Here is a 16,612-nt window from a genome sequence, read left to right as displayed (position 1 = left end):
TAAATATTTACTTTGATTATGGTGATTTGATGATATGTTACCTTTTTATCTAAGAGTACCTATGAGTGAGTAGGTACCTGTGGTATTAAGTTGATATTGAATGCATTTTCATTGTAGTTCATGAAAATATATTACTGAAAATATTTCAATGATGTTTCAACCTCTCAGTACATTCGTCCAACAATCTCAATTATTCAAATTATCTATTATTATTATAACATTTTTTTGTTTGTATTCAATATAATATTTGAAAATACACTCATTCATCCGTGAGTTGTGATCTGATGATCTCAAAATCATCAAGACGTTTTTGTTTTCGGTCAACAGTGACATCGCTCGACATCCACTTCGAACAGAGCATTCTCACAGTCAAATGCTCATGCAATATAAAGCCAACACGTTCTTTTGATATGTTTACAATGTCAGTTAACTCACGTGGACTTATGTTTTCTGGTGTTACATCCAGTCCTAAGTATCGTTTTATTGAAGAATGCTCCCATATGGGAGAAAATGTGAAAGTTCACTAGTGTCCATCATCAACTAACGCTCAGACGTCAATAAAATTCACATAATTCCGTGATCATTCCACTTCTTCCAATATTATGAAAGGTAATTTCTATCTATTGACTACCCACTGACTCAATGAAGCATGTCCATATGAGTATATAAATTGAAAGTGCACCCTTAATCAACTGAGTACAACTAAATTAGTCGTGGGTGAACATTGAAAATCCCTGGAGTTGTTATACGTCATTGTTGTTCAGTGTCGTACATTCGAAATCAATATGAAAGAATTCTTTGCTGCTAGTAACAGGCTGTTGATCGATAGAACGAAATCAATATCGAAGGCCATTTCGAAATTGAAACTGGAGAACCCTAAATTGCCTAGTGACTTCAGCAGTCTTATGACGAAACCTGTAATCGAGATTAAGAGTCGAAAACGGAAGTTCTCCACATTCGACGATGATTTCCTGACGAAATCGAATGGCCATGAAGAGGAGAATCAACAGTACGAATCTCATAGCAAGGAAGACGTGAGACATCTCAGAAAAAAGTCTCGAAGATGGGTGGACAGTTCTCTTCCAGTTCTGGGAAAGGATGACACTATCATGAAAAGATTCTAAATATTTCATTTTCCTGAGACCTCATATCGACATAATCAGTTCGAAAAGTATTATTGTTTGTTTCAATGCAAGATTTTTTTTAAATTTTATCGAAAATAAATTAAATTTTATAAAAACTGTCGTATTTCCCTCCAGTTCGTAAATGCATTTCTTCGTTCAACCTAGTTTTTGCATCTTTTGGACTTACTGGGTTCAACATTCAAACGATATGACCTAGAACATGTGGTTTGACAACCTTGCTGACCTCGAGGTCAGACCTTGATGTCACATCATATGATGTCGACTTTATTCATTATGTCCTCGACACATGTCTGTAGACTTGTGCTTTGACCTCAAGATCGAACTCTAGCTATGTGTATGCTATATGACCATAAGCATGAAATTTTACCTCGAGAAACTCATAATCTTGTGGTTCATATAATTTCATACAAAATGTAAATGTGTAATGAATGTGGGAAAAGTTTTATACGTAGTAACAACCTGCGTCATCATCAGCGCGATTCCTGTACTATGATGAATTATGGAGAACCATCAACCGAGAATGATGAATGTACAGCGAGAACCTTGCAGTGTGCATTATGAAGAGGGGGTTACAACCGTAGGCACAGCTTTTGAGTGTAGAATTGTGAGCTACAGGGTGGATGGTCAAAACCACCATATGGATTACACCACATTTTTCAATAAATTGAAGCAAAGTATTGAAACCACTCGAAGAAGTGTTGGTCATTCATAAAATTGTGAAAGTTATTATGAAGGTGTTTGGGCTCTTCAAACATTTGATAGTTCCAATCTAGTTATTGATCAACCAAACGAGTTGAATGTGGTATATAACACTTTTGCCGATAGTTTGACTGCCGAAGCGATGGAATTTCAAGATCGGGATTCAGGTATATGATCTATTCACTACATAATCAATTGAATCAGAATTCTTCCACATAAAATATTGGCTGGATAAGAAACTACTGACGGTGAATATTGACAAAACGCATTACCTACCATTCTGTTGTAAAACAGATGGAGCACCTCCGTTCGCCCAATTAACAATAAAAACTGATACTCCTTTCCACATCTTTCCTGAAAAGAAAATAAAATACCTAGGAATAATTCTAGACACCAATTTGAAATGGAACCTCCATATTAAATATACCGTCAATAAATTGAGGACCAATCTATTCCAATTTAGGAAACTTAAAGAACTCCTACTTCTAAAATATCTCAAAACTTTATACTACTCGCTTGTGGAAAGTCATATTTCTCAAATTGAAATTATGCAAAGGCGTTTTCTTAAAGTAATATTCTCTAAAAATGGTAGGTATCTCTCTGATAAATCAGACATCGAAACTCGTCTGTTAGACATACGAGAGTTGTATTTTTTGTGCTCTAGCACTAAATATCAAACAAATAGACATACGGCATCGCTTCCTTCACATCAGTACCACATCCGCCAAAGAGATCAGTATAATACACCCCTAATGTTCAGGGTCGTTACTCAAAGATCATTTACTTACTTTGCGCCTAAACTCTACAACCGAATTCCTGGAAATATAAAATCTAACTCAAATATCAATCGCTTCAAAAAAGAATTGAAGGAGCATATTCTTCAAAGTCAGAGACTTGAACTTCTACGTCTATTTGTGTAGATGGAAAAAAACCATACGTACCTTTGGTATATTGTCCACTTACAATTCTGTAATTCATATGTGCTCATATATGTATGCTTAAATGTGTATATATGGGCACTATCGTTTTGTAAATATACATCACGTTCATTTCCATCAACATGCTTTTATATATTATTACTAGTATGCGTATTTCACAATTGTGATTTTATACATAAATGTCAATTTAGTATTTTGTTCGTATGATTTTATATTCAAATTATATTATATGTCAAAACTGACAACTTTTCATATTTTACTTATATTTGTGATTTTATATTATCTAATGCGTTTTTAATTCCATATATTAAGTTGTTTATTTTCATGTGCAAATCCCCTTTATATATAATTCATTCTCATACTTTGATATTAATCATATATTAATTTTTTTTCATCTGGATCTCCCTTTCACCACACACAAGCAACATTTGATGCTTCTGTGGTTTCTACAATGTTTATTCGATGGTATGTATTACTTTAGTTATTTTTTTTGTGATGTGAATCTGAATAAACATTATTATTATTATTATATAATGAAATATAACACTAAAAGTGAATTCAGTATGTGAGTAAAGGTGAAGTTTGGCGCCCACAAAGATATTAATCTATTTTTTTTTGTTGATTTTTTTATAAATCTCTTTAGATGTTCACAAATATAAGCAGTAGATATATTCAAAACATTTAAATGTACTTTAAAGTTTTCTTTGTCTATATGTTGTTAGGGTGCAGTGTGTATTGAACTTGTTTTATAAATTTCTCTTCGAAAAGCTTCGAAAATTAGTTCGGGAGACTGGTTTAAAATCCATACCTACAACTTCTTTTCAAATAGGAAACGACTATTGAGTGCTTTCATTGATGATGATAAGATGCAAGATTAAGGAAACAAGGTTGATGGATTGTGAATAGCTTAGATTGTTGGAAAAGTTTATCTGACGTAAATCTGTAGCTTTTATTATACATTATCTTTGTCAGCCATTTTTGTGTCACTTCTAGGTTTTTAATATGATTATTAGTTATTCCACCCCAAACAAGTATGTCATAGTTTATATGTGTTTGGGCTAGGCTTGGATAGAGTATATTCATTTGTTTCGAGTCGAATACTTTTTCATAGAGTTTGAATTTTGTTGAAAATGATCTCAATTTTTTTGTTACGAATTCAGCGTTTTTGTGCCATCTAAGATTTTAGTCTATAATGAGGCCTAGATATTCTATATGTTCTCTCCTTTCGATATCAATGATATTGCCGTTTATATTAACTGTAATTATACAATTGGTTCAAAATCAATATGGGAGAACCCTCTGCTGCTAGTAACAGGCTGTTGATCGATAGAAATTAAAAATTTCACTGGAGGAAATAGACCATCTCAATACATGTTTCGACTGATCTGTGAAGGATCAACTGCTGAATATTTGGTTTGCTGAATTCCAAACGATGGATAACCCCAAATTGCCAAGTAACTTCAGCATGACAAAACCTGTTATCGACATGAAGAGTCGAAAACTGAAGAGTCGAAAACGGACGTTTTCCAAATTCGACGATGACTTCATGACAGAATCAAATGGCAATGAAGAGCAGAATCAACAGAACGAATCTCAGAACAACGAAGACGTGAGACATCTTAGGAAAAAGTGTCGAAGATGGATGGGAAGTTCTCTTCCTGTTCCGAGAAAGGGTGGTAAAATCATGAAAAAATTCAAAACATTTCGTTTTCCTGGGACCTCATATCGACAGGATTAGTTCAATAATTATTTGTTTGTTTCAATGCTTGATTTTTTTTGAATTTGAACGAAAATAAATGATAGTTTATAAAAACTCGTATTTTGCTCTGTCTTATTTTGGATTCACTGGGTTTCGAAAGAAACCCTGGTAGTTGACCTTGAGGTTCAACTTTGGAGGGCGTCTTAAGATCTTGATATATGTGCATGTAACATTTCCTTGAACAAGTAGTTTGAAATTCGACACCATGATTTTCATTGAGTCGGAGTGGAAGGTTGGGGGATTGTACTTTTGTTAGGAATTCTCAGTTCTCATTCAACTCAATCAAGTGGTTCATATAATTTCGTACAAAATGTATATGTGTAATGAATGTGGGAAACGTTTTACATGTAGTAACAACCTGCGTCGTCATCAGCGCGATTCCTGTACTATGATAAATTATGGAGGACCATCAACTGACAATGATGGAGAAAATTCCCCAATCCCTCCGGCAATGCAGACATGCCAATGCCTCAATTTGAAGTTTTCAAGTGATCAGATGAATGTACATCGGAGAACCTAGCAGCATAATACGAATGCATGTGTGCATTATGGAGAGGGTGTTAAAATCGTAGGCACGGCTTTCAAGTGTAGACTTGTGAGCCACAGGATGGATAGTCAAAACCACCATATGGATTACACCATATTCTTCAATAAACTGAATACGGACAATTACTGCTTTGTATCCTACCAGTGCGAGAGGCTGTGAAATTTCGTCATACCTCCATTTCTCAACCGTATTTAATGTAGCAGGTATGAATTTTCCAGTTAAGTTGAAAGATATCCCTAATTTGAGGTTACGAATGATTGCTCTATCAATGTTTATAGAAAGTGAAACAGGTATGGGGCATGTTTAATTGTCGTGATATAGGTGAATATTCTGATATTCACCTGAAATCTGATGTTCAGTTGTGTTATATTTTTGAAAATTTCAGAAATATGAAATTGGACACATATAAATTGGATCCTTCCCTTTATTTCACATCTCCAAGTGTATCAGGTGTCGATTTAGAATTACTAAGTGATATCCATTTGGTGCATTTTTTCCAAAATAATATACGCGGTGGTGTAAGCCAATGTTTGGAAAGGAAGCATATTGCAAATAATCAATTTCTTCCAAATTATAATCCAGACGAACCCTTATCATTCATCATTCAAAGTCTTTTGCTCGGAGTGATGGTTTAAAATGTCACGAAAGAAGACATACCGGAGAAAAACCGTATCGGTGTGAAATCTGTTCGGGATCTTTCATTTGGAGTGGTGATTTAAAAGTTCACGAAAGAATCCATACTGGAATACAACCGTTTCAGTGTTCGATGTGTCCAAGATTTTTTGCTCAGCGTAGTCATCTAATCATTCATGAAAGAAGTCACACTGGAGAAAGACCTTTTCAGTGCAAGATACTGGACATACCGTTCAAGTGTAGGAGCTGTTCAAAGTCTTTCACTCAAAGTAGTGATTTGAAGGTTCATCAGAAAATTCATACCGTACGATTCGACTAGCATCATTTATATTGGTGATTCAGTTCATGTAATTAGATATTAAGTCTAACTGATAAAATATGTTACTACTTCATTATATGTTTTATTTCTTCAAATATAGCTGTCTAAACTTTGATTGTGTGGATTTTTCGATTCCGGGGTGTACATTGTCACAATGCAATTAATGGAGGCGTTCAAGGGAGGAGTACTTCCTTTCATTTTCAAAATAAATATCTACTGGCATTCACTTTTCGTTTACTCAACTTGATAGTAGGACTGCAACTCTGGTATGAGTCCGTTTGCAACTTTACTAGTAATACTATTTTTACTTTATTATTACATTTTATAGATCATACTGATGTTTTAGTAGCATACCCATGCACAAATTTTCACCTTTCATGAGTTTCCTATTTTATTTGCTATTATTGTTTTATTGTACATCTAAATATTGGACTTTTATGTTAACTGAATGAGAAGAATATTTCTGATGAGGATTATGATAGGGCATGTTTAATTGTCGTGATATAGGTGAATATTCTGATATTCACCTGAAATCTGATGTTCAGTTGTGTTATATTTTTGAAAATTTCAGAAATATGAAATTGGACACATATAAATTGGATCCTTCCCTTTATTTCACATCTCCAAGTGTATCAGGTGTCGATTTAGAAATACTAAGTGATATCCATTTGGTGCATTTTTTCCAAAATGATATACGCGGTGGTGTAAGCCAATGTTCGGAAAGGAAGCATATTGTAAATAATCAATTTCTTCCAAATTATAATCCAGACGAACCCTTATCATTCATCATGTATTTGGATGCAACCAATCTGTGTGGTCATAGTTTGTGTCAATCGCTACCTGTTGGTATTTACTTGGTTGACCACCGACGAAATAAGTCAACTAGACATAAATAGCGTCTCAGATGATGGCCCTCAAGAATACATTCTTGACGTAGATGTGCACTATCCTATAGAATTGCACGATTTACATTCAGATTTACCATTTTTGGTGGAAAGTATTATACCACCTGTTTCAAAGTCTAAAATACCCAAACTGATACCAAATTTGAATGATAAAAAAAAATATTATTCACTATAGAAATTTAAATAGGCGGTTCATTATGGTTTAATGGTGATGATAACTCACAGAATTCTCAGATTCAATCAATATATCGACTTGAATACGACTTCGTTGCTATTCATATAGATAGAGTTAGGGTTTGCTATAATGAAGAGATGATTCTACAGACATTTAGAAGTATAACGCCCCAAATGTTACGAAACGTGTTGGGATAAACAGGCCAATTCGAGGTGTTCCTAGTATTGTTTAAAAAAATACACTCTAATTAATACAAGCGAAATTCTCATTACATTCAATCTGAATTTACTTTTGAAGAAAGATGAACCAACCCTCCAGCTATATATTTATACAATTCTCTTGAAACAAATGTAGTGAAATAAATTCACTATCTGTTCCAATTTTAATGACGTAATATGTTATTGAATAACCTTGATTGATAATTATAGATATTGATACCTCTCAGATATCATTTGATCTACCTGAATATGAGCTCATTTCTGATTGGTGCTAGTGGCAATTTAATTTAGATTGAGTTCAATATAAATGAAGGGTCAGTTAATGTATAGAGTCATTTCTGATAAGTCGTTGTTAACGTTGTACTGGTATCAAGAAAATTTTGAAAATTGTATGTTTTGTCAAATTAGATTTTCGTAAATAATTGTATTTCAGAACATTTCCATAGAATTCGAATACACGAAATCAATATGAATGAATCCTTTGTTACGACGAATCTCATAGCAACGAAGACGTGAGACATCTCAGGAAAAAGTCTCGAAGATAGATGCGCAGTTCTCTTCCATGAAAATATTTCAAGCTCATGAAAATATTTTAAACATTTCCTCTTTCTGAGATTCCATATCGACAGAATCAGAATTATTGCATGAATTTTTTCTCAATTTTATTGATAATAAATGAGATTTTATTAAAACTGTCGTATTTCGCTCGAATTCGTAAATGCATTGCTTTGTTCAACACATTTTTTGCTTCTTTTGGATTTACTGGGTTTCGAAAGAAATATTCAACAAAAAATTCGATACATTCCAGTCCTTTGTTTTGAGTTGTCGAACCCATCCAGTCCTAAGTATTGTTTTATTGGAGAACGCTCCCATATGGGCGAAAATGTGAAAGTTCACTAGTATCCATCATCAACTAACGCTCAGATATCAATCAAAATCACATAATTGTGTGAACTCTCCACTTCTTCCAATATTATGAGAGGTAATTTCTACCTGTAATTGACTACCTGTTGACTCAATGAAGCGTGTCCATGCGAGTATATAAATTGAAAGTGCACCCTTAATCAACTAAATACAACTAAATTAGTCGTGGGTGAACATTGAAATTCCCTGGAGTTGTTATACGTCATTTTTGTTCAGTGTCGTACATTCGAAATTAATATGGAAGAATTCTTTGCTGCTAGTAAGAGGCTGTTGATCGATCGAACGAAATCAATATCGAAGGCGATTTCGAAATTGAAAATTTCAACGGAGGAAACAGACGACCCCAATACCTGTCTCGACTGGCCTGTGGAAGAAGAACTGCTGAATATTTGGGTTGCTGAATTCGGAACGATGGAGAATCCCACATTGCCTAGTGACTTCAGCAGTCTTATGACGAAACCTGTGATCGAGATCAAGAGTCGAAAACGGAAGTTCTCCACATTCGACGATGATTTCATGACGGAATCAAATGGTCATGAACAGGAGAAACAACATGACGATTTTCATAGCAACGAAGACGTGAGACATCTCAGGAAAAAGTCTCGAAGATGGATGGTAGGTTCTCTTCCTGTTTCGACAAAGGATGATGAAATCATAAAAAAATTCTAACTATTTCGTTTTTCGGAGACCTCATATCGACAGGATCAGTTCAATAAGTATTATATGATTGTTTCAATGCATGAAATTTCTTTGAATTTTGACGAAAATAAATGATATTTTATAAAAACTGTGTTCTATTTTGCTCGAATTTTGGTCTGTATTATTTTGGATTCCCTGGTTTCCAAAAGAAATAATCAATAAGAGAAAGTATCAGTATCAGCATGAGTATCAGTATCTCTTGGAACAAGCACATATTATATATGTGCTTGTTTATTTTGAGTAAACTGTCGAAACATTGATTTGTAATATCTTTAATTTTGTTCCATTGAATGTAGTGAAGAGGTATTACTGTGCTCATATTTAGTCTTTACTCAGTTATTGTCTGATCAACTTTGGTGACTTGACAAGGATAATCGAATTACTAATAGGTCAAAAAAAAAATTGAGAACAAATATGATGATTTATATAGGGAGCTGTTTACAGATTTGGATATTTTACCCATTATTTCACTATATTCATTCAATTGTGTTGTTAATGTTAAAACTCATCTCGAGAAATCCCAATTGAGAGATACTCTTCGGCTCACCACAGGATATATATTAAGATCCAACTATAATTTTTTTGTTCCCCACCATAAAGTTGCAAACGGCCCTCTAGTTATGCCCATCAAATTACATAAAACTATATAAATTGAAATTATGGAAAGATTCTAATAATTTCGTTTTCCTGAGACCTCATGTCCTCAGGATCAGTTGAATACGTATTATTGTCTGTTTGAGTGTACGATTCTTTTTTAGTTCAACGAGAATGAGTGGGATATTATAAAAATTGTTGTATTTTATTCAAATTTGTAAATGCATTTCATTGCTCAACTTAGTTTCAGTTTTTTTTGTATTCACAGTACCGAATGATTCACCACCTCACACCGTTAGTTGCAGTACAAGTTGAGTAAATGAAAAATGAATGCCAGTAGATTTTCATTTTGAAATTGAAAATAAGTACTCATCTCTCAAACTCCTCCACTCATTCCATTGTGACAATGTCCACTCCGGAATCAAGAAATCCGCGCGATTAAAGTTTAGGCAACAGCCATATTTGAAGAAATAAAACATGCGATACGCCTCCGTCACTCGGTGTGGCAAGAATGCTACTTTATCTCCCAAATTCAACAAGACCCCTCACCAAATTCATCTTTCACGATTTTGGCCGTGAATATTCTCTGCGGCATCTCCACAGGCAAATCTGCTACTTTGATACTTGGCTTCCTCTTCACGACCAAATTTGCATTCAATTTTTGTAAATCCATCTGCGAAAAATTGAAAATAAAAGGTTTTTGTTTTGATTTACAATACACACGAATACTATCTCAAACAAACCACGACATGAAAAAACATTCAACTGAAATCATCCATCATAAATATCGAGAAAAATTTTGGAAATTAAATGATTTTACAACTCTCATCAACTTTATATTGAATTACATTTGAATACATTCATCTGAGATAAAAGTCGAATTTAAAAACACTTACTTTCAAATAGAATCGTTGCACTTGTCACTGGTATCACTTTCAACGGATGCGCAACTAACTCATTTCGCGATGCAGGACGTATCTATAGTAAAATAAGTGATGAAATATTTCAAAATGAAACAAAGAAAATGAAAGTCTGTTTCGTCGCTTTGAGAACTGCATATCTTCGGATGCTGATTTAGCATCGACAGTGATCAAGGTCACCTTGTATATGAAAATGAAAATTAGTGATTACATATTCTGAAATGAAACAAAGAGCCTTTGTTTAGTCGTTTTGAGGCGTATTGTCAGATGCCTATTCAGCGTTGACATCAATCCATGTCACCTTGGATATGAAAAGCGCAACAAACATATGAATTCTGCTTCCTTTTTCCTTTTATTTGAAGTGCTACTGTGATGATGCGACTATCATTAGTAAATATACAACTCAGTGCTCTCTTGGCATCCTCTTCGTTTTTTTATTCTTTGTCGATGAATTCTGCATTCGTTTCCCTTCCATTTGATGGGCTGTACGTTGAGATCGAACTAACATTAACGAAAATGGGGCTTAGTGTACTTCGGACATACTGCGCTATCTATGTTTTTTCTCTGTCGATGAATATTGCATTTCTTCTCCTTCCATTTGACGTGCTGTACGTGACGATTCGACAATCATTAACGAAAATGTGGTTTTGTGCCCTTCTGAGATGTTGCGTTAGATTTGTTTTTTCTCTGTCGATGAATTCTGTATTCGTTTCCCTTTCATTTGATGTGCTGCACGTTGACACTCAACAATCATTGACGAAGATGAATCTTAGTGCCCTTCTGACATGTTGCACCATATTTTGATTTTGAATTAATTAATTTAAAATTTTAATTTTGAAACCTGCTTAATTTTAAAACCGGCAACGCTACATTGCCCCATAAACAACGATTTCTTTTACAACCGGCAACACCTGCCAGCGTTAGAAACGTAAAACATCGATAACATCTCCATCTCTCTTTACCTCGATTACGTCAAACGCGTCTCTCGCTCTTACACACACATACACATTTTTACCTGAAATATTAATTATTTCCCAAATCTAAGTATATTTTCCTATCTTCAACATGATAACGACGATTACATTCTACAAAAATGCTGTCAAGTATAAAGAATGAGTGAATTTCAGTCCCGACAAAACAAAGGCTATAAATACTCAACATTCGCAGTTACTTTCAATATCTTATGTTCAATATCTTCCTACAGAAGCTGTAAATTCTAGAGGAAATTTTGAGTGAATTGAAATAGTGAGATATTTCAAGTCACTGTTTAGATAAGTGATACTTATTGGGTTTTGAAAGTATTCGCGGGTTGAATCAATTTAGCGATTTAGAGAAAATTTTCTAGTTCCTGGTAAGAGTTTTTGGGGAAAGAGTGGCTTTTGTTGGAGACGTCAGGAGAATCCATCTTCGTTAATTTGGTGAGGGTATCTTAACACAACTCTGATATATATTGTAGATGTTATTGCATGCGTATGTGTTTTATATTTTTGAATTGGTACCTGGGGTATTGGTGAAAATTCACCATATAGCTACGAATCGGGTTCTCTTTTCATTTTATTAGATTATTATAGATTATAGCATTTTCCTGAATTATACAGGGAAAAGCGATTGAGTGGGTCTCTTAATAGTTTCCCAGAGTTGTATTTCAATTGGTTTTTATAAAAGATCTAGTAGAATTCAGACAAGTTTGCCTATGTTCTGAGTGAAGTCATTTCAATTTTCAGAGGAATAATCCTGAAACTGTTAAAAAACATTATGATTTCCTACCACGTAGTAACGGTTACATCCATCAATGTATTGTAGTGAAATTCATTAACTACCTGTGTCAATTTCAATGACTTAACATGTTATTGAATAACCTTGATTGATATTCTTAGCTTTTGGTACCTCTCAGATAACATTTGATCTAAACATTTCGTTTTCCTGAGACCTTATATCGACAGAATCAGTTCGATAGGTATTATTGTTTGTTTCGTGAGAAATATTCAACAGAAAAATTCGACACATTTCAGAGTGTGATTTTTTCTATTCCAACGAAAATAAATGAGATATTATAAAAACTGTCATATTGTGTTCGAATTCGTAGAAGCATTTCTTTGTTTAAAATAGTTACTGTTTTCTTTTGGTTTCACATTACCGAATGATTCACCACCTCACACCGTTAGTTGAAGTATTACTATCAAGTTTAGTAAATGAAAAGTGAATGCCAGAAAATTTTCATTTTGATTTTTCTTATTTTGAAATTGAAAATAAGTACTCCTCTCTCAAATTCCTCCATTCATTTCATTGTGACAATGTCCACTCGATTCCAGAGCAAACAAGTTTCAGGCAACAGCTAAAGGATTGTATTGTATTATTTTTTAACAATTTTTTTGATAGGCAAAATTGTTAAATATGACAAGTTACTGATAAATAGAAGATTTTACTTTGTAAAAAATACGCAGACTTTTACGCAGTAACTTATCGTGGTAAACTAATAAGTTTGCCTTTCTACACTTGTATAAAGTCCTCCATTATAATGTTAATATATTTCAGATTGTGGAAGGCAACAAATACCCAAAAAAGTCGATAAAAAACTCATTTTCCTCCACAAAAAAATGACTTTCGTTGAATATCTAATCATCCTTGCATAAACTTGCTATAATTGTATCATTCAACCACATTCTTATTATTACAGCTCATTATTATACTAACTCAATGTGAATGAAAAATCTCAATTACAAAAAATGCAAAATAGACGGATGAAGGTTATTCTGGGATGTAAAAAATCAACACCTATAGCTGTAATGCTGGATGTACTGAAATTGTAACCAGTTGTAAGCAGATTGCTTACAACTGGTAACATTCATATTGAAAATTACACAGGGTGGTCAACCTGAGTATTTTATTTAATTTCTGCAAGTTCGGTCGTGAAGAGGAAGCCAAGTATCAAAGTAGCAGATTTGCCTGTGGAGATGCCGCAGAGAATATTCACTGCCAAAATCGCGAAATGTAAATTTGGTGAGGCGGTCTTGTTGGATATGGGAGATAAAGTATCATTCTTGCCACACCGAGTGACGGAGGCGTATCGCCCTCACTTACAAGAATTTTCATCAGGAAAATACGCTTTTGTGTTCAAAGGGTTGATGGACATTGGGAAACCGAATCGTGTAGTTTCATCAATGTAGTTGTTGTTGTTGAGATGACTCTGACTGATACTGCACACGTTGATGTATTATTCTGAAATGAATTCGATTTTCAGTACAAACAATAAATATTTTTTTCAACAGAGATGGTAATGTCTTTCATGACGTGATTGCTACTCTTATGATTGAAATGAAAAATCAACTGTTATTCAAAATAACGAATTCAAAACATATATTTTTCACGTACTAAATGAAGAGAAAATATTGTATGAAAACACTACTTTATGTAGATCATATCTATATATGTGTCTATCCAAGGAGTAAATGTTCACATATATTCGTTGTATCAATCTGGAAATAAAGACCTATTATTATTATTATTTGTTACCAGTCTTATATGCTATGTTATTATTTTGTTTATTCAGTTTTATTTATGTTTCTTCGTTATATGTGAGTGTCCTAAAGGTATCAGTATCCTATTTGATGTGAGCTTGTTTGAAACGTATTTCATTGGGGATGTGATGAATTACATCCGGGTTAAAGTTGTTATTCACTGCAATTTGATTTATCAGATACAATTCCCCAATGAAATTCTCAATATACATTCCTATGTTAATTGTTCTATGGATTGTTCTATGGTGAGCTGCTGATTTATGTTGCTGTGGGTTATTAGAATAGTTGTGTCTGTATAGGTTGGTTTATGGTAAATTGTGAAATTATTGTGAGGTCAGAAAATTATAACAGTTTTCAACAACATATAAACTCAGAATCTTCCATTTTCAATAATGACAATCGCTTGCTTTTGGAAAACAGGTCAATTCAAGCTTTTCCTAGTATTGCCTGATATAACTTTAAAAAATACAATGATCTACTACAAATTCTTGTTACGTTCAATCTGTATTTACTCTTGAAGAAAGATGAACCAATCTTTCAGTTATATATTTACACAATTTTATTGAAACAAATGTAGTGAAATTGAAGACAAGAGAAATGAAACTTTCTATGATTTTTACCATTTAACTATCGTTACTGCTACTACAAATAAAAGTGGTAAAAAACATTATGATTTTCTACCACGTAGTAACGTCTACATCCATCAATATATTGTAGTGGAATTCATGAACTACCTGTTTCAATTTTAATGACTTAACATGTTATTGAATAACCTTGATTGATATTGATAGCTTTTGGTACCTCTCACATAACATTTGATCTACCTGTATATGATCTAATTTCTGATTGGTGCAAGTGGCAATTTAATTTTGATTGAGTTCAATATAAATGAAGGGCCAGTTAATGTATAAAGTCAGTTCTGATAAATTGTTATGAACGTTGTACCTATTGTATCAACAAAATTTCGAATATTGTACATTTTGTCAAATTAGATTTTCGCAGATGATTGTATTTTAGAACATTTCCATAGAATTTGAAGATGACTAGTGATGCGTATGGAAAAACAATTGAGAAATCTATCGAACATATTACAAAAATTTCTTTCGACTTAGATTTTGTGAATGCCAAACCACGAGAAACTGAAGCTTTCAGTGAAATTGAAAAGTTTGATAGTGACCCAGTGAAAATTGAACCACAAGGAGCTGAACTGTTTCATAGTGACTCCGTAACCAAACCGAACACAATGGATGGTAACTGTTATAACGAAAGCATTGGTCAACACAGTCAAATGAAAATTGAAGATGAAATTGACGTTGTCTACGAAGATGTTAAGCGTGAGGTTGTGGATGAAGAACATCTCTCATACTATATGCGAACTGAAGACTCAAGAGGAGAAGATGTGAAGCCACTCCTTTCGAATCCTGCTTCACAAAAAGCAAGAATGTTTGATATTGACCTCTTCACCTACCCAAACTCAATGGATAGATACGATGATAAAAAAATTATTGGTGATCACGGACGCATGAAAATGGAAAATGAAATCAACATTGTTTATACTGAAGAGAAACCGTTCCAGTCATTTGCACATAGTACTACTATGAAGAATCACGAAAGAATTCATTCCATACAAATGCCATTTAAATGTGAAATTTGCATGAAATACTTCACTAGAAGTTGTGACTTGACAGTTCACGAAAGAAGTCATGCAGTTGGAAGATCTTTCCAGTGTCCGTTCTGTTCAAAACTTTTCACCAAATCTGGTACCTTAAAAGTTCACGAAAGAACTCATACCGGAGAAAAACCGTTCCAGTGTAATATCTGTTCAAAATCTTTCACTCAATGTGGTACCTTAAAAGTTCACGAAAGAACTCATGCCGGAGAAAAACCGTTCCAGTGTAATATCTGTTCGAAATCTTTCACTCAAAGTAGTAACTTGAAAGTTCACAAAAGAACGCATACTGGGGAAAAACCGTTTGGGTGTACGAAGTGTCCAAGATTTTTTGTTCGTAGTGGTGATCTGGAAGTTCATGAAAGGACTCATACCGGAGAAAAGCCGTTTCATTGCAAACTTTGTCCAAAATCTTATGCTCACAAAGATAATTTGAAAATTCACGAAAGAAAACATACAGGAGACAGACCATTCAAGTGCAGCAGTTGTTCAAAATCTTTCACTCAAAGTAGTGATTTGAAAGTTCACGAAAGAATTCATACTGGTGAAAGACTTTTTCAGTGCAGAATATGTTCAACTTTTATGTAATTCAATGGGCATAACTAGAGGTCCGTTTGCAACTTCACGGTGGGGAACAATAAAATTATAATTAGATGTCCTGACTCCTGACTTACTTTGTTTTTGGCTTTCTAGTACTCCATCTTGATACAAAAAAATGTGGGAATCTTCCAAAGAAAGGAAGGAAGTAATCAATTTTTGAAATAAGTAACTGTATACATGGATATGTAGATCATGAAAAGAAGTAACTTTTAGACACAAACTGGAAGAAAAAGTCCTCCCGAAACAGCTACTTTCATATAAACATTGAATCACATGAAAAAAAAGTTCTTTCGGAACAAATACTTTTATATGAACACTGAATTATATAGAAGACATTATTCCAAACATGT

The 16,612-nt window shown here is 33.7% G+C and overlaps 1 protein-coding gene across 1 annotated transcript; it reads left to right on the top strand.

The window, feature by feature from the left end:
* Positions 1-14,701: 14,701 nt before the first annotated feature.
* Positions 14,702-16,250, top strand: LOC141487519 (uncharacterized). The gene has a single exon (XM_074186597.1). The coding sequence runs from the start codon at positions 15,033-15,035 to the stop codon at positions 16,248-16,250; it is 1,218 nt and encodes a 405-aa protein (XP_074042698.1). The 5' UTR covers positions 14,702-15,032.
* The last annotated feature ends 362 nt before the right edge of the window (positions 16,251-16,612 follow it).

This window comes from Leptinotarsa decemlineata, unplaced genomic scaffold, assembly GCF_025532065.1.
Source record: "Leptinotarsa decemlineata unplaced genomic scaffold, Ldec_3_MD MMD2_P_RNA_scaffold_4, whole genome shotgun sequence".
Classification (NCBI taxonomy): domain Eukaryota; kingdom Metazoa; phylum Arthropoda; class Insecta; order Coleoptera; family Chrysomelidae; genus Leptinotarsa; species Leptinotarsa decemlineata.
The sequence above is the reverse complement of the archived record's forward strand: the minus strand, read 5'-3'. Positions and strand labels throughout refer to the sequence as shown.

Coding starts and splice junctions, on each gene's coding strand:
- LOC141487519 (XM_074186597.1), top strand. CDS start 15,033: ATGACTAGTGATGCGTATGGAAAAACAATTGAGAAATCTATCGAACAT.